We start from the raw sequence: 20,816 nt of genomic DNA on the forward strand, positions 1-20,816 counted from the left end.
TTGTCAAAAACATTTTGAAAGTGACACACTTCCTGCTACCAGTTGGTGGCGCTATAACTTTGACTCACAATAGTTACAACCATCTGATCGGCCTCTTACCATGAACACACTGCTGAAGTTTCATCAAGATCAGTTAATGTATGCAGAAGTTATACCACTTCGTGTTTCTCTTTTCTCGCCATAAATTCGTTTCCTCGCTACGGCCAAACCGTTCGAGATATCAAAAATCCGTCCGCAATTTAGCATCCTCAATGTCTTGACTTTATGCACACCGAGTTTGGTGGCGGTTTAATTAATTCTCTAGGAGAAGTGTTTCAAATTCCACAGCAAGCGTTCTCCAAACAACCCATAATAGCTGACTTCCTGTTGGGCTGGCGTATAACTTAAGAGTGTGAAAGTTGTTTGGCCCGATGAGATCTATATGTGTGCTGAGTTTCATATTAATTCATGCAAGCTAGTTTGATCTATGGACCAAGTTTTCGGACCCCATTCAAGGGGGCGCTGTTGAGCCCCCCTGCCACGCCCGGGTACCACCTTCAGCCCGGCCCTGATGGCCACAGGTTCTGACTTGTGTGCAAAGTTTCAAGAGTTTTCGAGCACGTTAAGGGCCCCAAAAGCCCCTGAAACCTTGAAAAACAAAGATTAAATGGAATAGACAAATCCCCCACACACACACCGACACACAGACAGAGAGAGAGAGAAAATTCTCCAGAAAATCCTCATTCAAACCAAAATATCTGACTTCCTGTTGGTCGGAGCTAATAACTGTAAATTAGAAAGTTGTCCAGCTCGATGAGAACAATATACGTAGCGAGTTTTGTGACTCTAGGAAAAACTAAGCCCCCATTTTTGACTAAAGGTGGCGCTACTGAGCCCCTCACCACGCCCGTTTCTGAAACTTTACACATGTCTACTGGCTAATAAATGTGATGTGTCTGTCGAGTTTCATACAATTTCAAGCATGCTAAGAGTCTCAAAAGCATCCGAAAAGAATATTAAAGTTTGATGCGTTGCCACGGCAACAGTATCTAAGATATCAATAATCCTTTCACAGGTCTACATCTGCCGTGTGTTTACATTATACACATAAAGTTTGAAGCAAATCGGGTAAAAATAAGAGGGTGATTTCAAAGCATTTTGAAAGTGACAAACTTCCTGCTGCCAGTTGGTGGCGCTTTAACTTTGACTCACAATATTCACATCCATGTGTTCGGCCTCTTACAACGAACACACTGCTGAAGTTTCATCAAGATCAGTTAATGTATGCTGAAGTTATAACACTTTCTGTTTCCCTTATTCGCCATAAATTCGTTTCCTCGCCACGGCCAAACCGTTCGAGATATCAAAAATCCGTCCGCAATTTAGCATCCTCAATGTCTTGACTTCATGCTGACCGAGTTTGGAGACGATTGGATGAATTTCCTAGGAGGAGTACATTAAATTCCACAGCATGCGTTTCCAAACAACCCATAATAGCCAACTTCCTGTTGGGCTGGCGTAAAACTTAGAGCACGAAAGTTGTTCGGCCCGATGAGATCTATATGTGTACCGAGTTTCATATTATTACATGCAAGCGTGTTTGATTTATGGACAAGTGTTCGGATCCCGTTCCAGGGGGCGCTGTCGAGCCCTTTGGCCCTTCATCGCTGCTCGCAGCTATATATATATATATATATATATATATATATATATACAAATACAGAAAATATTACTTGACTTACCTTATTCTGATTTTATGATACACTCAAAATATTCCACAACAAATCCTTTAAATTTTATGTAAAAATAAAAACGAAAGTAAGCAGTGTTGGGCTCACGTAACCCTCTCATTAGAATCAAAATGTTTCAACATTTGCAATGTATTTGGATGCTAAACTACTCTTTATTATAGGCTTTGTACTTCACTCGTGTTCCAATATCGACGGAAAAAATCATCCTCTTCACACGCGCAAAAATATGCCTGGAAAAATCATAGTGGAGTGGTGCTTACTGTGAATGTACGAATTGTACTACTGACTATTTAAACAGAGCAGTGTAATTTTATATGTTAGGTTGACTATTTTATTATTATATTTTATTAAGGCTATAATGAACAGGCTGCGATGTCAAGTTTGCAATGCTGGAATGTGTGTGTGATTTAACAGTAGACACAAAAACATACTCCGTAATTTTGTTCATTCAGGACATCATTCAGACTGCAAAGTGTTTACTTATATTTATGTACACTCGCAATAAAACACAACATTGTGCTTTTGTAAAATAAATTCAAGCAATCCGCCCCCCGAAATGGCGTTAATTTTCAAATTAAACCAAAAGCTCATGACTTAACAGGCATTCATAACTGTGAGCGCCCACGGCGAGGAACGCGCAGAACAGAGCGGACGTTTTTTAGTTCATTCCTACTTCCATAGGAATTCATTGAAAATTCTCGCTCTACTCAGCACCATTATTAAAGTCTGTGCAGATGTCTGTATTTTACTTTACGTTAGCGATTTAAAAGCCCCCAGCGGTGTCACACGTCGATTAACCGGTGGGAAAATTTTCCCACAGTCACATCCCTAATATATTTATATATATAGCCTAAATACAATAGGCCTACCTGAAAGAGAATTTAGCTTGCCCGACCAGAGTAGCCTGATTAGAACGTCAATGACAAAAAAAATTACTTGGGAATCACTAAAACGAGAGATTATTCTAATTTTATTACATTCATTTTAAGTTGCAATCAACAGTTGATAATAAATGTATTACTGATCAATGGTAACAAGGTTGTGCTGCTGAGGCTCGTGCAGCTTCTCCAGGAGAAATGTAAACAAATGAGCGCAGCACACAAAAAAGAAACCCAGTTAACAACATACTGACTATAAAAATTACAAATATGGAGTTTTTATATATTTTATAACATATGATAAAGTTAAGCAACCTCACTTGACGAGTAGGCTACAGTTTCCTGAATACAATCACGATTGAAACTGTGACATTGATTTCATACAACAGGTTAATAAACAGTTATAATTAAGTCACTTACATTTTAGATGCAATATTGACTGTTTTTGCTCTGTTTCAGCAGCAAAAATAGTTAAACAAAGATCACAGCAGAACCATCGCGCATCTCACAGCAACTTGTTTTCTCATTACTGAATGATTCAGCATTTTGAACGAATCGGTTGACTCAAAGATTCAATGATCAATCCATAAACATCTGTCTCAATCATGAATGACTCAGTCATTCGAACGAATCGTTTGAACGAATGAATCAATGACTCGCTCATTAAGACGGTTGCCTGGTGACACCTAATGGCGGTTTAGTGTTATGTTTAAAAGTATCATTCTTTCCAACGTGGGTGCACCATTATCAATGTCCGTGCGGACATCCGTATTTTACTTTCACTTTTATATTAGCGATTTAAAAGCAGCCGCTCGTGTCACACGTCGATTAACCGATGGGAAAATATACTCAGTCATATACCTAATAAATTTATATTTAAATACAATATAGGCCTACCTAGTAAAAAGCTTTATATACTATTTTGATATCCTTTTGGACACAAGAGGGCAGTATAGCCCTATGTTTGCTTTTTTCTTGAACCAAATAGCATTAAATAGCCTGTTTTTTACTTTTTCATACTTCTTGAATTGCAAAAACAAAATAAAATGGGTTTAGTTCTAATATTTGTATAATTTTATATAAAAATAAATGGTGTATAATTTAATTTTTAGAACATATGAGACGTTTCCTGCTTCCTTTTTGACATTAATTTAATCCCTCGCCATAGCAAAACCGTTTGAGATATTCAATAACCGTTTACAATTTAGCATCATTAATATGTTTTTATCATGTTGAAAAAGTTTGGTGGGAATAAAATAAACCACTTAAGCACTTTCTTTTTGCAAAGAAATCCACATTCAAACCAAAATATCTGACTTCTTGTTGGTCAGAGCTAATAACTGTAAATTAGAAAGTTGTCCGGCTCGATGAGAACAATATACGTAGCGAGTTTTGTGACTCTAGGAAAAACTAAGCCCCCATTTTTGACTAAAGGTGGCGCTACTGAGCCCCTCACCACGCCCGTTTCTGAAACTTTACACATGTCTACTGGCTAATAAATGTGATGTGTCTGTCGAGTTTCATACAATTTCAAGCATGCTAAGAGTCTCAAAAGCATCCGAAAAGAATATCAAAGTTTGATGTGTTGCCACGGCAACAGTATCTAAGATATCAATAATCCTTTCACAGGTCTACATCTGCCGTGTGTTTACATTATACACATAAAGTTTGAAGCAAATCGGGTAAAAATAAGAGGGTGATTTCAAAGCATTTTGAAAGTGACAAACTTCCTGCTGCCAGTTGGTGGCGCTTTAACTTTGACTTACAATAGTCACATCCATGCGTTCGGCCTCTTACAACGAACACACTGCTGAAGTTTCATCAAGATCAGTTAATGTATGCTGAAGTTACAACACACTTTCTGTTTCCCTTATTCGCCATAAATTCGTTTCCTCGCCACGGCCAAACCGTTCGAGATATCTAAAATCCCCTGGCAATTTTTCATCCTCAATGTCTTGACTTCATGCACACCGAGTTTGGTGCCGACCGGGTGAATTTCCTAGGAGAAGTGTTTCAAATTCCAAAGCATGCATTTCCAAACAACCCTAAATAGTCGACTTCCTTTTGGGCTGACGTAAAACTTAGAGCATGAAAGTTGTTGGGCTTGGGCCCTAATAAATAATCCTACCGAAAACAATAGGGCCTTCGCCCTTTCAGGGCTTGGGCCCTAATTAACTAGAACACAGGCAAAACAGAGACAAAGACAACCATGACTAGAACTTAAACAAAAGACAATGAAACTAAACAATCCTGACAGCATCATTTTGATTTTAAAGGGGTGGTATAAAAGGGTGCCCTTTTCACAACATGTAAAATAAGTCTTTTATGTCCCCAGAGTGTGTATGTGAAGTTTTAGCTCAAAATACCCCACAGATATTTTTATATAGCATGTTAAAATTGTCAATTTTTGAGGGTGAGCAAAAATGCACTGTTTTGTGTCTGTTCCTCTAAATGCAAATGAGCTGCTGCTCCCGGCACAGAGGGCCGAGCTTCAACAGCTTGCACTCACACAAACGTGCACTGAAAATTTAAAAAACTTTTAGCCTTTTATGTTCAAATCGGATTCAGACAATGATGGAGAGACTCAAGAAGAAGTGACAACATGTAGAAGCAACAGGACGTTTCTGAATGGTTAGTTGATGAATTTATGTAGCTTAGGTGTAGTTATCTTCTTGTCACTGATTAGCATATTCTGTCTTGATAATCTATAAATCGTTTTGATAATCTATAAATTATAAATATATAAATAGTCTTGATATAAATCATTTTCCGGGGGCGGGGTTTATCTCAATTTTAAAATGTAAGTACTCTGAAAAAGAGAGTATAACAATCGAGTGTCTGTAGTCCTCTCAGGGCTGCAATAAACACAGCTACTTATTCCATTCACTCCCACCCCCTCCCTTCTGGGCTCCTTCCAAAGCCACGCCCCCAAAACACATGAACATGCGATGCCGACCGCTCAGCTGGAGGACGCGTTTGCCAGCGCCGAGCGGAGAGGAGCGCAGTGCATGTAGTGACATCATGTCAGAATCACATGTAATAAAATACCTAACTTTATCATTATGAATATAAACAACTAACATGGCTGTTAGAACTCACTATCAAGGTAGCATATCGATACTGGTAAAGTTTAAAATATATTGAGTTTGATTTGGTAACGATCTAGTAACATAAGGCAAAGCTAAAAACAGGTTGCATTGATACACGTTTTCACATTACCATCAGTTACACTGTGATGAAGGTGAATTTCGTGTAAGATTCATAACATATACGGTGTTTTGCATGTAAGAGCTTCCACAATGAAAGCACTGTTGGCTCTGATGAGGACTACACTATATTGACTCTTGTCGGACTTCTTGCTTTACCCAAAGACTTTTTGGTCATTGCCTTTTCGAATACTGTCTTCCTTTTTTTGCCTTCGCTGACTGTATATGCAGGTACTGGGAATTTTGACTGCTCTTTCTCTGCCATAATTGTGATTCTTCCTAGCTTCCATGCCTCTTCCCCTCCTCGAGTCAAACGGGTGTGCGCATGTGGGCAGCTCCTGTAGCAGCAGGGGTGGTAGCCATGGTAGCGAGGGAGAGTGACAGTCGCCCAGCCAATCATTTCATTCGTTCCGAATGGAAATAAGTAGCTGTGTTTATTGCAGCTCTGAGAGGACTACAGACACTCGATTTTTATACTCTCCTTTTCAGAGTACTTACATTTTAATTATGTATTGGTATATAAAGACAGTTTAAACAAATTTGGGAAAAAGTTTTTTAGAAAAAACCTGCCTTAATAATGGAATTATTACTTGTATAATAATTAATTATTATAACTTGATCATACAGAATTAGTCAATTACAGGCTGATCTCTAATCTACCTTTTCTGTCAAATATACTAGAAAAGGCGGTATCCTCACAACTATGTTCCTTTTTAGAAAGAAATGATATCTGTGAGGATTTTCAGTCAGGATTTAGACCGTACCATAGTACTGAGACTGCTCTCATTAGAGTTACAAATGATTTGCTCTTATCATCCGATCGTGGATGTATCTCTCGATTAGTGTTACTCGATCTTAGTGCTGCATTTGATACTATTGACCACAACATTCTTTTAAATAGACTCAAAAATTATGTTGGCATTAGTGGAATTGCATTAACATGGTTTAAATCATACTTATTTGACCGTTATCAGTTAGTAGCAGTAAATGAAGAGATGTCTCATCGATCACAAGTTCAGTATGGCGTACCACAAGGCTCAGTACTAGGACCTTTGCTTTTCACTCTGTACATGCTACCCTTGGGAGATATCATTAGGAAGCATGGAATTAGTTTTCACTGTTATGCCGATGATACTCAGCTCTATATTTCTGCACGCCCTGACGAAACTTACCGATTCACTAAATTAACGGAATATATAGGTGATATAAAAAATTGGATGACTAGTAATTTCCTACTACTTAATTCTGAAAAAAACAGACATTCTAATTATTCGACAAAAAAACTTCCTCACGTAATAATCTAGAATACTGTCTAACACTTGATGGCTGCTCTGTCAAGTCTTCGTCGTCAGTTAGGAACCTGCCTGTGCTCTTTGATACCAATCTTTCATTTGAAAGTCACGTGTCTAGTATCTGTAAAAACGCATTTTTCCATCTTAAAAATATATCTAAATGATGTCATATGTTCTCATTGACAAATGCAGAACAATTAGTCCATGCGTTCATGACATCAAGGCTATATTATTGTAATGCTATTATGGGTGGTTGCCCTGCACGCTTAATAAACAAATTACAGCTGGTCCAAAATGCTGCAGCCAGAGTTCTTACCAGAACCAGGAAGTATGACCATATTAGCCCAGTTCTGTCAACACTGCACTGGCTCCCTATTAAACATCGTATAAATGTTAAAATATTGCTGATTACTTACAAAGCACTAAATGGTTTAGCTCCGCAGTACTTGAGCAAGCTCTTAACGCATTATAGTCCTTCACGTCTATTGCAATCTCAAAATTCCGGCCAGTTGATAATACCTAGAATATCAAAATCAACTGCTGGCGGTAGATCCTTTTCCTATTTAGCACCAAAACTTTGGAACAGTCTTCCTAACATTGTCCAGGAAGCAGACACACTCTGTGAGTTCAAAGCTAGACTATAAACACATCTCTTTGACCTAGCATACACAACACATTATAGACTTTTATAATTCAATGTTAGGCTGCATAGATTAGGTCAGCCGGAACCAGGAACACTTCCCATAAATCCTGATGTACTCGTTACATCATTAGAAGAATGGTGTCTACGCTAATAAGAGTCTCTCTGTTTATCCCGAGGTTTACCGCAGTCCACCGGATCCAGGCTGTATCCAGATCTGATGAAGGACCTGCGCCTGGACGCGACAACAGCGCAGTCCTGAAAAGTCAAGTAGGCTCTTCCCTGTGAAGGCCTCCCTCCCCTCCCTTTACCTATCTACAGATAAAGCATTGGCGGGATAATTCCAGTTCGCGTGGCTACCTGGAAGCGATACAAATTCTGTATTATTAATTTTAAGGCCAGACAAGTAGTATGCTGAGGGTTGATTTGTAGGGAAGGACTACACGCCTGTGCACATACACTCACCTAAAGGATTATTAGGAACACCTGTTCAATTTCTCATTAATGTAATTATCTAATCAACCAATCACATGGCAGTTGCTTCAATGCATTTAGGGGTGTGGTCCTGGTCAAGACAATCTCCTGAACTCCTAACTGAATGTCAGAATGGGAAAGAAAGGTGATTTAAGCAATTTTGAGCATGGCATGGTTGTTGGTGCCAGACGGGCCGGTCTGAGTATTTCACAATCTGCTCAGTTACTGGGATTTTCATGCACAACCATTTCTAGGGTTTACAAAGAATGGTGTGAAAAGGGAAAAACATCCAGTATGCGGCAGTCCTGTGGGCGAAAATGCCTTGTTGATGCTAGAGGTCAGAGGAGAATGGGCCGACTTATTCAAGCTGATAGAAGAGCAACTTTGACTGAAATAACCACTCGTTACAACCGAGGTATGCAGCAAAGCATTTGTGAAGCCACAACACGCACAACCTTGAGGCGGATGGGCTACAACAGCAGAAGACCCCACCGGGTACCACTCATCTCCACTACAAATAGGAAAAAGAGGCTACAATTTGCATGAGCTCACCAAAATTGGACAGTTGAAGACTGGAAAAATGTTGCCTGGTCTGATGAGTCTCGATTTCTGTTGAGACATTCAGATGGTAGAGTCAGAATTTGGCGTAAACAGAATAAGAACATGGATCCATCATGCCTTGTTACCACTGTGCAGGCTGGTGGTGGTGGTGTAATGGTGTGGGGGATGTTTTCTTGGCACACTTTAGGCCCCTTAGTGCCAATTGGGCATCGTTTAAATGCCACGGCCTACCTGAGCATTGTTTCTGACCATGTCCATTCCTTTATGACTACCATGTACCCATCCTCTGATGGCTACTTCCAGCAGGATAATGCACCATGTCACAAAGCTCGAATCATTTCAAATTGGTTTCTTGAACATGACAATGAGTTCACTGTACTAAAATGGCCCCCACAGTCACCAGATCTCAACCCAATAGAGCATCTTTGGGATGTGGTGGAACGGGAGCTTCGTACCCTGGATGTGCATCCCACAAATCTCCATCAACTGCAAGATGCTATCCTATCAATATGGGCCAACATTTCTAAAGAATGCTTTCAGCACCTTGTTGAATCAGTGCCACGTAGAATTAAGGCAGTTCTGAAGGCGAAAGGGGGTCAAACACAATATTAGTATGGTGTTCCTAATAATCCTTTAGGTGAGTGTATATGCAAACGCACATACCTATAGACTGAACTCGTAATATGCATTTGCACGCCATCGGCGTTCTCACTGGTTCACGTTTTTGAAGTTTGCGCAGAAAGAACTTAAGAGTTTTCTGTTAAAACGGTGTCATGTTAGCGGCCCCTAAGTTAATAACTGATGATCGTTGCGACGGAAGTGAACCAATCAAACTAACTTTAGCTGGACAATAACTTTATTCTAGAGCTGCTATAAAGCCAAAACACTTTACTTTAATTTCCTATTATCAATGTAAAGCTGCTTTGGAACAATCTACATTGTTAAAAGCGCTATATAAATGAAGATGACTTGACTTGACCATTGATCAGTAATACATTTATTATCAACTATCGATTGCAACTTAAAATGAATGTAATAAAATCTGAATAATCTCTCGTTTTAGTGATTCCCAAGTTATTTTTTTTGTCATTGACGTTCTAATCAGGCTACTCGTCTGGTCGGGCAAGTAAAATTCTATTTCAGGTAGGCCTATTGTATTTATATATAAATATATTAGGGATGTGACTGTGGAATTATTTTCCCACCGGTTAATCGACATGTGACACCGCTGGGGTCTTTTAAATCTTTTAAATCTTTTATAAGGGGTGGTGTGGCGCAATGGATAAGACACATGCCTTTGGTGTGAGAGACCCGGGTTCGAATCCACTGTGAGACACCAATGTGTCCCTGAGCAAGACACTTAACCCCTAGTTGCTCCAGAGGCGTGCGACCTCTGACATATATAGCAATTGTAAGTCGCTTTGGATAAAAGCGTCAGCTAAAAGAATAAATGTAAATGTAAATGTAAATCGCTAACCTAAAGTAAAATACGGACTAATGAGAGAGTTACATGAGCCCAACACCGCTTATTTTCACTTTTGCTGTAAAATATTTTGTTTTGGCTTGTTTATAGTTATTTTTTTATTCTTGTTCTGTTCTGAATATCATTCAATTTAAAGGATTTGTTGTAGAATATTTTGAGTGTATCATAAAATCACAATAATTCTCTCGGTTTAGTGATTCCCTAGTTATTTTTTTTTAATATTTTTTTCCATTGAAAATAAATAAATAACTATATATATAAATAAATAAAAATATCAAGCCAGTGACGTGATTGATGATGAGCGATAAATGAATAAATGAATAAAAAAAAAAAATATATATATATATATACAGTGCAATGCATAAGTGAATACACCCATGCTAAAGTTGACTAAAAAGAGGAATAAAAAATCATATTTTGGAAATTGAACTTAATGCCTTAATTTAAAAAATTTGGAAAAATCCGACCTTTAAGGACACCAATTTTCTTTGTGAATGAATAATGTATCGTAAATAAATAAATGTTCTTCCTTAAAATACATGGTGCATAAGTGAGTACACCCCTATGTTAAATTCCCATAGAGGCAGGCAGATTTTTATTTTTAAGTATTTAAAAAAAAAAAAATTTAGGATACTATGCATCCTGATAAAGTTCCCTTGGCCTTTGGAATTAAAATAGCCCCACATCATCACATAGCCTTCACCATACCTAGAGATTGGCATGGGGTACTTTCCATAAGATCATCTCTCAATGCAAATCAAACTAGCTTTTAGGCTAACTGAAATAAAACCATGCCAATCTCTAGGTATGGTGAAGGCTATGTGATGATGTGGGGCTATTTTAATTCCAAAGGCCAAGGGAACTTTATCAGGATGCATAGTATCCTAAAAAAAAAAAAAAAAAAAAAATACTTAAAAAAAAAAATCTGCCTGCCTCTATGGGAATTTATTTATTTATTAACTATACATTATTCATTCACAAAGAAAATTGGTGTCCTTAAAGGTTGGATTTTTCCTAATTTTGTAAATTAAGGCATTAAGTTCAATTTCCAAAATATGATTTTTTATTCCTCTTTTTAGTCAACTTTAGCATGGGTGTATTCACTTATGCATAGCACTGTATATATATATATATATATATATTTATTTATTTATTTATTTATTCATTCATTCATTCATTCATTCATTCATCGCTCATCATCAATCACGTCACTGGCTTGATATTTTTATATATATATATATATATATAAAAATATCAAGCCAGTGACGTGATTGATGATGAGCGACACCTGAGCGACGCACCGGTCTCGTATCTCTCATGGAGGAGCAGAGGCATAAAAGTAGGAGCGACGATCGTGAAGGACGAGAGAGGACCAGGCCTGGACTGTTTTTATTTTATGTTTTGTTTGATTATGTGTGGTGGCAGTCGTCCGTGAGGGGCTGCCGTCTTTACTTTCATTTTGTTTATTTATTTATTTATTAAAGTCTTTAAATGTTCGCCGGTTCCGCCTCCTCCTTCCCATAACAACAAACTGCGTTACAGTGACTATTTACCAAGAATATTGTCAGATCATGCCCCTTAAAGGGGGTCGCACACCGGACGCGCAGCTCAGCGCCGCGCCACGTCTAGGACAACTCTCACCTGAAAATCCGATAACATCAGCAATTTTCTGATTTCTGTAAATAAATATAAAACTAAATGTATATTGCAGCACAGGGTGAAGTCCGTATATACATTAACTACGATTTGAGACACATAAATGTAAATTTAATATAAAACTATGTTTTAATGGCGCGGCAGGATTTTGAACACGGTCCTGAGCCGTTGCTGGGCGGCGCTGGGAAAGGCACCGCCGGTGTGTGTACTCTCAAAGAGAATAATGTGTTCGAATTTAAAAGACGTGGCGCTGCGCGGCGGAATTGCCGAATTGTAAGCATTGGCAATTTAGAACCATTTATTGAACAGCTCTGAAGCATTGAGCTTCATAAATAAAAATATAGACCACTTTATGATTACAAACTGGAACTCAGCTTCTTCAGGGATAATTTGGAAGGCTATGAAAGCATTCTTATAGGGTCAAATCATCTATTCTTCCAGTAAGAAAAAACAATATAAAAAAAGGTTACAATTACTCGAAAAATAAATTAGCAATGGAAAGAGAACATTTTCAGACTAAAGATGCTCAGCTGGTTCAACAATTGCAATCTACTGACATCTAAAGAATCTCAAAATGTGCTTCTCAGATCAGAATTTTCTTAGCAATGTTAAAGGAACACTCCACCGTTTTTTGAAATAGGGCTTATTCACTTTCTTTCCTACATTTAGATAGGTGGGCAAATGCATTTTTGTCTCAGTGCATGCATTGTTTTAGTTTGACAGGGTCGGTGCTAGCTTAGCTTAGCATAATGAATGGAATTCATTACATGAATTCACCCCCCCCCCCCCCCTTTGTTGCTAGTTGCCATCCTTTACTGTACAGTGAAACATAACTAAGGTGACAAGATATTTGTATTAACTACTGAAGATCTGGAATCATGTCAACCCCAGATCATAGTATAAATGAGTCAAATCCAAGATCCTGTACAACACTGGTTTTCAATCCTGATCCTGGGGACCCAGCACTTGGCACATTTTGTATGTTTTTTTATCTGACACACTTCACAGTTAATTGAACTCTCACCTATTCACCTAATGAGCTGATGATCTGAATCAGGTGTTAAATAATATACATATAACATGTGCGGAGTGGTGGATTCACAGGATCAGGATTTTGAAAACCTCTGCTGTACTGTGATTTTTGCATTACTTTATTTGCATCAAGTTTTTTTTTTTTTTTTTTAACCATAGCATTTTAATTTCCTTTAATTTGATAAAATATTTGTGAACCATAAAAAAAAGTAAAAAATGTACACATTACATATTGTACATTTATGTGTACATATGTGTACACAAAATTTGTACATTCAATTTGGAACTAAACTAAATTAAGACATTTAAAAACAAACTGATGTCTTTGGTACATTTTACTAAAAGTTAACTCTCTTACCTACTAGTGCAGGCTGCGCTGTCAGTAATTGGCTGGAAGAACTTGGAGGAGCTGATTTTTTTGAACTGAGCTTGTTCGTTTGGGTACAGTAGGATCAGTGGAAGGGTAAAGTCGAATGTGATCCTCAAACCATCCACCATTTCTTTACAGAGATCCTCACTGTAATGGAAGAACAAAGAAAGCCCACTTAGCTTCAAGATCTGAGCAATTTCTGTAAAATTTCATGTAGACTTGTATCACATGGCATCTCTTCACATAAGAGGTTAGAAAGACAAATGTGTGCATCTAGATAGAATGAGAAGCCGTACTGTATCGTGAAAACAGTCATGGGTGAGGGGGTTTGTCACGACGTGAATAGCATCTGCAATTGCAATAGAATGTTCCCCACGCTAGGAACATTTCCCTAACAATATCCAACGACTACTGAATTGTCCCTAGCAATAATTTTGAACAAACAATTAAAATATATTTATATGCAGCCACTGTTGTTGTAATTTTGGTCACATCTGAAATGGGTCATACCATTGACATTACCTGAGGAGTCAAAGTAAATACGTTAGTAAGCTGCATGCTCTCTTTCAAGGCCATGCAATTTAATGCATGAACAGATAACTTAAGGTAAGTGTTTAAACGTGTACAGTTCAGTTGAATGATAAAAGTTACCTTCTTTAACTTTATGTTGTTAAACTGAATGTACGAGGCTAACTGTTAAAAATCAAATTAAAAACAATACTGAAAAAACTAAATTACAAACAATGAAATAAAAGCGTGAGGTGTATCTGTTAAACCCCAGGTGGTCGGCTGGTTTGTTATCAGTGCGAAAGAGACTCAAAATACTCCATCGATTTTGGTAATACAGATAGGTGTTGTACATCATTCAAAACTGTTAAGTGTCTACTTTTATTTGTGTACACACAATAAAAACAAAATGTTGTGCTTTTTGCAAAATAAAGAAAACAAACATGATGCGTGATCTGCCATCTCTCTCTCAATGAAGTCGATTCTGATACTCATCAGAAAATTAACTGTAACTTAAAAAATGTTATTCTTGTCACACAAACATGTGACATGTCTAAAGAAACGTTGACGTCAGGTTTTAAATAATGCAAGTCAAATCGACAACAAATGTTCTCTGTTTATGTAAAATGAACATTTATAGGCTCTATAATATAACAAATACAGTACATAAAATGTCATAGACGTAATATGAATGTTTAGACAAGATTTATTTGGCCTGTTTTGTACAGATTATGAAGTGTTTACTCTAAAATAGCTTAGTGCCACATCATTGAAGCTTTTGCTCGCATATTTCTGCTCAGATGCTAAATACAGAACCGGTCAAAAGTTTGGACCCCAGCATTACTATTGAATTAATGTTTTTGAATGAAGTTTCTTAAGCTCATCAAGCCTGCATTTATTTGATCAAAAATACATAAAATATAAAAGTTTATTATTAAAATATTATTAAAGTTTTAAATAATGGTTTTCTATTTGAATGTACTGTAAAATGTAATTTATTTCTGTAATGCAAAGCTGAATTTTCATCAGCCATTACTTAATTTATTCATCAAAGAATCCTGAGAAAAGTATCACAGGTTATAAAAAAATATTAAGCAGCACAGCAGTTTCCAACATTGATAATAAATCAGCATATTAGAATGATTTCTGAAGGGTCATGTGACACTGAAGATTGGAGTAATGGCTGATGAAAATTCAGCTTTGCATCACAGAAATAAATAATATTTTGAAGTATATTAAAATAGAAAACCATTATTTTAAATTGTAATACACAATATTTGTTACAAACTGCTCCGAGACACGAAGGTAGAGGATCCAAATGCAGTTTATTAAAAGGGTTATCCAGAATCGTAATCCAACACAAGCAGAGGGTCAAGCACAGGAAGGCAGTCCAACCAAACAACCAAACAAACAAAACAAAACAGGCAGGGGTCTGAGGCACAAGAGTAATCCACAGAATAGGCAAGAAATCCAAAAAACCAAGAGACATGAAAACCAGGGAAAACGCTCAGAAGTGCAGTGCAACAACATACAAAACTTCGCAGTGAGTGATGGGGTGAACCAGGCTACATGGGGTGAACTAAACAAGATAATAAGATACAGGTGAATGTGATAATGAGTGCTGATGAGTCCAGGCAGTGAATTATGGGAGATGTAGTCTGTGAGTGAACATGATAGTCTGGTGTGGAGTGCCCTCTGGTGGTTCTCAAGGGCACTCCAGCTGGTGACCGTTACATAGCCCCCCCTCAAAGGAGCGGCTTCGAGACGCTCTAAAATAGTCCGGGAGGCGCAGCCTCCATGGTCCTATCAAGGAACCTCCTGCCCCCCCCCCAAAAATTTCCTTGGGGGCGGCTATGGGATTATGAGCAGGAACAGACACCGGCTCAGGAACAGACACCGGCTCAGGAACAGACACCGGCTCAGGAACAGACACCGGCTCAGGAACAGACACCGGCTCAGGAACAGACACCGGCTCAGGAACAGACACCGGCTCAGGAACAGACACCGGCTCAGGAACAGACATGTCAGTGGCCATCTCTGCTGAGGGCTCAGGTTCAGGCGTGTTGGTGGCCATCTCTGCTGAGGGCTCAGGTTCAGGCGTGTCGGCGGCCATCTTGTCCGGAGACACTGGCTCGGAGGTGGACATCTTGTCCGGAGACACTGGCTCGGCGGCGGCCATCTTGTCCGGAGACACTGGCTCGGCGGCTGCCATCTTGTACTGAGACACTGGCTCGGCGGCGGCCATCTTGTCCGGAGACACTGGCTCGGCGGCAGACGTGGCATGAAGAGACTCAGACTTGACAGGCATGACGTGAAGAGATTCAGACTTGGCAGGCATGACGTGAAGAGACTCAGACTTGGCAGGTATGATGTGAAGAGACTCAGACTTGGCAGGCATGACGTGAACAGACTCAGACTTGGCATGCATGACGTGGAGCGCAGGCCTGGCAGGGCTGACGTGAAAAAGCTCAGGCTGAGAGGATGCTGTGAGATTGTGGGACCCCTCATCCACAACGCCCACAGTAAAGAACACGCCACTTATCCGAAGGGCGATGTCAATAAGACACCCTCATTAAACACCTTTAAGACACCCTCATTAAAGTCCACCCCATGGCAGAGCTCACAAAATTCCTCCACATACTTCTCAATAGGGTGGTCACCTTGGCTGAGACGCATAGTTCTCACTGCTGAATCCATGTTGGCGAAGTTTTCTGTTACAAACTGCTCCGAGACACGAAGGTAGAGGATCCAAATGCAGTTTATTAAAAGGGTTATCCAGAATCATAATCCAACACAAGCAGAGGGTCAAGCACAGGAAGGCAGTCCAACCAAACAAACAAAACAAACAAACAAAACAAAACAGGCAGGGGTCAGAGGCACAAGAGTAATCCACAGAACAGGCAAGAAATCCAAAAAACCAAGCGACATGAAAACCAGGGAAAACGCTCAGAAGTGCAGTGCAACAACATACAAAACTTTGCAGTGAGTGATGGGGTGAACCAGGCTATATGGAGTGAACTAAACAAGATAATGAGATACAGGTGAATGTGATAATGAGTGCTGATGAGTCCAGGCAGAGAATGATGGGAGATGTAGTCTGTGAGTGAACATGATAGTCTGGTGTGGAGTGCCCTCTGGTGGTTCTCAAGGGCACTCCAGCTGGTGACCGTTACAATATTACAGTTTTTTTCTGTATTTTTGATCACATAAATGCAGGCTTTTTTTTTTTTTACCAAATAGATCTATTCTGCCTGTTTTAACTTATACATAAAATGGGTTTGGTTGTAATATTTGTATAATTTTATATAGAAAAAAAATGGTGTCTAATTAAATATTTCAAATATATGAGACGTTTCCTGCTTCCTTTTCTGACTAATTTAATCCCTCACCATAGCAAAACCGTTTGAGATATTCAATATCCATTCACAATTTAGCATCTTTAATGTATTTATAATGTTGAAAAATTTTGGCGAGAATAAAATAAACCACCTAAGAAGAGTGGGTAAAAATTCAGAAGCTGATTTTTCACACAAATCCACATTCAGACCAAAATATCTGACTTCCTGTTAGTCAGAGCTAATGACTGTAAATTAGAAAGTTGTCCGGCTTGATGAGAACAATATACGTACCGAGTTTGTCGAAAGGTGGCGCTAGTGAGCCGCTCCACTGAGCCCCTCATGCAATTTCAAGCATGCTAAGAGTCTCAAAAGCATCCAAAAAGAATATTAAAGTTGAATATGTTGCCATGGCAACAGTATTAAAGATCTCAATAATCCTTTCATAGGTCTACATCTGCCATGTGTTTACATTATACAGATAAAGTTTTAAGCAAATCAGGTAAAAATTTGAGGGTGATTTCGAAGCATTTTGAAAGTGACACACTTCCAGCTGCCAGTTGGTGGCACTATAACTTTGATTCACAATAGTCACATCCATGTGATCGGCCTCTTACAACACACAGCTGAAGTTTCATCAAGATCAGTTAATGTATGCAGAAATTATAACACACTTCCTGTTTCTCTTTTCTCGCCATAAACCGTTCGAGATATCAACAATCTGTCCACAATTTAGCATCCTCAATGTCTTGAGTTCATGCTGACCAAGTTTCGATCCGATTAATTCCCTAGGAGTATTATTTCAAATTCCAAAATCCAACTGAATATTCAGGGCTTGAATATTCAGGCAAATTCCTTTCAGGGCTTGGGCCCTAATAAATAATCCTTAACAATAGGGATTGTTTATCCTTAACAATAGGGATTTCCCTTTCAGGGCTTGGGCCCTAATAAACGGAGCAGATCCAACAGGGTCCTCTCACCATCGGTGCTCGGGCCCTAATTAAAGCTGCAAGCAGCGATGAAAAGGGCCACCGCCACTCAGCAGCTTTAGGAAAACAGAGCATGGTGAGCAGTATGTAAATATAGGAGGACTATGTCAAAGTCATTTGTATTTGCCACACTTCCTGCTACCAGCAGGTGGCGCTATTACTATAACTGAATATTGGCATGTAGATGTCTTCAGGACAGGACTCTTATCAAACATGTGAAGTTTGGGGCAGATTGGACATTGTATGCCTGAGTTACAACAACTTCCTGTTTCATGGCGTTAATCGCATAAATGAGCACTTAGCCAAGTGTTGCATGATTTAACATGTTTCTATCATGTTTGGTACTTCATGGCATATTTAAATATGTTTCTGGGAGTGAATTACAGTGTAAAGTAGGGGTGTGCATTGGCACTGCCCTCACGATTCAATTCGATTACGATTTACCAGGTAACGATTCGATTCAATTCGATTCTACGATGCATTGCGATGCATCAAAATTCTACTGCACACAACAAGGCAAAATTTTCATCAGTCATGAGGCAATACAAGCAGTCAGATATTGAACAACAGATTTTATTGGCTGCTATGTGTGTATTATCACTCTCCTGTATCTTTGACATAAATGTCATTAAATAAAATAAAATTGAATGGTACAGGGTATTGGATAAGACATTTTCAAACCTGAAAAAGAAAGCATAAATCACTGCTTTCAGGGAAAAAAATCTTTTTTTATTAGAACTAACATCATAAAGTATGACTTTTTTTTTTTTCTTTGAGCAATGATGGAGCTATAATGGACTCTTCTTAGGAGCATATAAAACAAAACAGCTCCTTGGAAAAAATTAAATGTAATATTTTGTGCTTATAAACAAATGTTTATTTTAGTTCAGATTAACATTTGAGGGCAGCAATGTTATTCATAATGTCGAAATAAATCCGACATAACGTTACTTGAAAGCATTATAGCCTACTATTCCTGCCAAACTTCCAAAGTTGCAGTTAGTGTTACTACAGTAAATCCATGGTGAATATTGCAGATCTGTGGACACTGGATAGTTCATTCATGTCACAATGTTTCTTCCTGGTTTCCACGTCAGCGCTGTTTGATCCGTTAATAACGGAGAAATGTGAATGTTTCTCACTAGATCTCGCAGCGATGTTATTACTTTAGTGGCGAGTTCAAATGCTTTCTTTACTGGATCTCTTAGCGTTGTGTAGTATAAGATCGGCTCGCGCTGCGTTGGTCCAAACTGATAAACAGTCCGTCACGAGTAGCTCAGTTTCGTTCCGCTTACATTGCGTTTGCCATTTGATGTTGTGGTCGCGCCAGCGTCTACATTATGAGCGCGCTCGCGACGCGCTTACATTTGAAATAACCGTTCGGTTTGAAAATGCGTGCCTTGTACCGAACGGTTTAGTACGAATACGCGTACCGTTACACCCCTAAAACAGTGACATAATCGATTATGGCACTTTGCCGCATCGATGCTGAATCGTGCATGCCCCGCATTGCGATGCATCGCCGAATCGATTATTGTTGACACCACTAGTGTAAAGCATGTCATTTCCTGTTGCCAGCAGGTGGCGCTATGACTAGCTGAATATTGTCAAGTAGATGCGTTCAGTTACAACAGCTTCCTCTTTCATGGCGAAACATCAGAATTTGTCAGGCCGCCACGGACACACCCTTCAGTTAAAAATCAAGATATTCACAATTTACCACCGCCAAGGCCTTAAGATTAGACTGACCATAAATGATGTTGATCTGGTTAAATCTCTATAAGGAGTTAATCACAGTGTAAAACGTGTCATTTCCTGTTGTGTTCAGGCCAGGACTTTAATAAAACATGTTAAGTTTGGGGCAGATCGGACACTGTATGTCCGAGTTACAACAACTTCCTGTTTCATAGCGAAACGTGTGCAAAGTTTCGTGAGTGGGCAATATGTAAATATAGGAGGACTATGTTAAAGTAATTTGTATTTGCCACACTTCCTGCTACCAGCAGGTGGCGCTGTTACTATAACCGAATATGAGCATGGTCATGTGTTCAGGACAGGACTCTTATCAAACATGTGAAGTTTGTGGCAGATTGGACATTGTATGCCTGAGTTACTGCAGGCTGTTTGTGGTTGCCTAGCAACATCGGAACTGCAAGCAACATTAATATAGAACTGATGATGCATATATCACCCAAAGGCTGAAATTGGGTGTGCACATCTACATTTGTCAGGCCGCCAAGGACACACCCTTTGACGAAAACTCAAGATCTTCACAATTTAACGTCGCAAAGGCCTTAAAGTCCAACTGAAATCAAAATTGACCCTATTTACTTTGTTAGCGCATATTACTAGTCTTGTGGTGAACAATTAATCCGTGCAAGTTAATACACAGAAAAAAATTGTTTGCCGTCGTAATCTTTAATCAAAGTCTGAAAAGTTGCTTCCGGTCTGGAATAGCGTTCCTTCTCTGATGACGTAGGTTTGACGGCTTGGTTTGGGAAACGCTTAACCACTCCCCTCAAACCGTTAGTCTGTAATGAGTGAGAGATGGAGAGGAGGAGCGCTAGAGTAAAACCCTGCCCTCTGTTCAATATTCCTTTTCACTGGGAAATACGTCACAACACTGGAGAAAAGTCGTTTGCAACTTCCGGTTCACGCGGACT

General features: G+C 39.0%; 1 protein-coding gene across 2 annotated transcripts in view; it reads right to left on the reverse strand.

Annotated features, from left to right (window-relative positions):
- Positions 1 to 20,816, reverse strand: part of LOC311285925 (MSL complex subunit 3-like) — a 256,522-nt gene that overhangs the window by 124,319 nt on the left and 111,387 nt on the right. For both annotated transcript variants that reach the window (XM_084401803.1, XM_084401804.1), the window contains exon 8: positions 13,311 to 13,469. In XM_084401803.1, coding sequence (XP_084257929.1) covers positions 13,311 to 13,469 — 159 coding nt within the window. The remainder of the gene's footprint in view (positions 1 to 13,310; positions 13,470 to 20,816) is intronic.

This window comes from Rutilus rutilus (genome assembly GCF_951802725.1).
Source record: "Rutilus rutilus genome assembly, chromosome: 2".
Lineage (NCBI taxonomy): Eukaryota > Metazoa > Chordata > Actinopteri > Cypriniformes > Leuciscidae > Rutilus > Rutilus rutilus.